This window comes from Tupaia chinensis, unplaced genomic scaffold, assembly GCF_000334495.1.
Source record: "Tupaia chinensis unplaced genomic scaffold, TupChi_1.0 Scaffold142100_1, whole genome shotgun sequence".
Taxonomy (NCBI): Eukaryota; Metazoa; Chordata; class Mammalia; order Scandentia; family Tupaiidae; genus Tupaia; species Tupaia belangeri.
Window position 1 is genome coordinate 715400 of NW_006201951.1, and position 1086 is coordinate 716485.

The following is a 1086-nucleotide window of genomic DNA, read 5'->3' on the forward strand; positions in this document are numbered from 1 at the left end:
GGTCTCCTTGTTGCTTGGCGGCACCGGCCCCCGCAGCCCCCGGCAGGTGAGCCGTCAGGGGTGCGGGCTGGGGCGTTCCGGGCGGGGTAGCCCTGCCACCGTGCCGCGGGCGCCTGTCCGCAGAGGCCGAGACCCTGCTCTGCGTGTTCCCGGGGCGTATGACGCTCAGACGACTGACGGCCTTCCGTGACGCCGCCTTCAGCCACTGCGCGCGGCCAATGGCGCCACTGGACCTGGCGGTGGTCTACGCGCTGGGGCCTGTTTCCTTCCTGGCCAGCGTGGCCGCCTGCTTGGCCCTGGGCTCCGTGCTCACCCTCTGCCGCTGCCGCCACCATCACTGCCGCGCCCCCTCCCGCCCTGTACGAAGACCGCCGGATCCCGACCCCGAAGGCCCTGGCCCGCTCTCCGACCCTGGGAATCCCTCGGAGGCTGCTGCCACCCAAGTCTGAATAGGCTGCAGTTTCCCAGGGAGTCTTGAACTGCCCAGTGCCCTGGAAATGTCCCCTCGTCCCCTTGCCTTCCCTCACACTTGCTGTCAACAAGCGACACACACCGGAAATGCAGTGACATTCCTTTAGGCGTCCACACTTCACACTGCACACACCAGGTGGGGGAGGGGTCCGGGCCTGAGCCCCTGGGCAGAGGGGCAGCTCCCGGCTGTGCACAGCTGCAGGGGAGGCACCCACTCAGACACTGTACAAGGGGCACACGGTCCACACCCTGGGCGAGGGGCAAGCAGCCAGCTGCTGGCAGTGCCCTGCGCTGGGCGGCGTGAGGACAGTCAGAGCCCACGCCGGTGCCAGTCTGGCCGCGGGTCAGATCAGGTGGAGAGAAGGCGCAGCACTCTCCAGTCCGGAGGAGGAGGGTCGGGAGCACGGGCAGCCGCAGGGCAGCTCTGAGAGGCTGCTGTCAGCTGGAAGCTTGGGGTGGCGAGGGAAGAGCAGGGCCAGCTCAGCAGAGGGGGAGGCCAAGGGGGAGAAGGGGCATGGGCAGGGAGACAGCGAGGAGGGGTGACCAGCTAGCTGGGGCCCTGGGGCCCCACTGTGGCTGGGGGGGGGGTCTGTTGTTCTGCTCCGGGCTCCTCCA

General features: G+C 69.2%; 1 protein-coding gene across 1 annotated transcript in view; it reads left to right on the forward strand.

The window, feature by feature from the left end:
- Positions 1-695, forward strand: part of LRRC26 (leucine rich repeat containing 26) — a 1296-nt gene extending 601 nt beyond the window's left edge. Inside the window, exons 2-3 of the mRNA XM_014582027.2 lie at positions 17-46; positions 124-695. Of these exons, the coding sequence (XP_014437513.1) occupies positions 17-46; positions 124-449 (356 nt within the window). The 3' untranslated portion in view covers positions 450-695. The remainder of the gene's footprint in view (positions 1-16; positions 47-123) is intronic.
- Positions 696-1086: the final 391 nt, after the last annotated feature.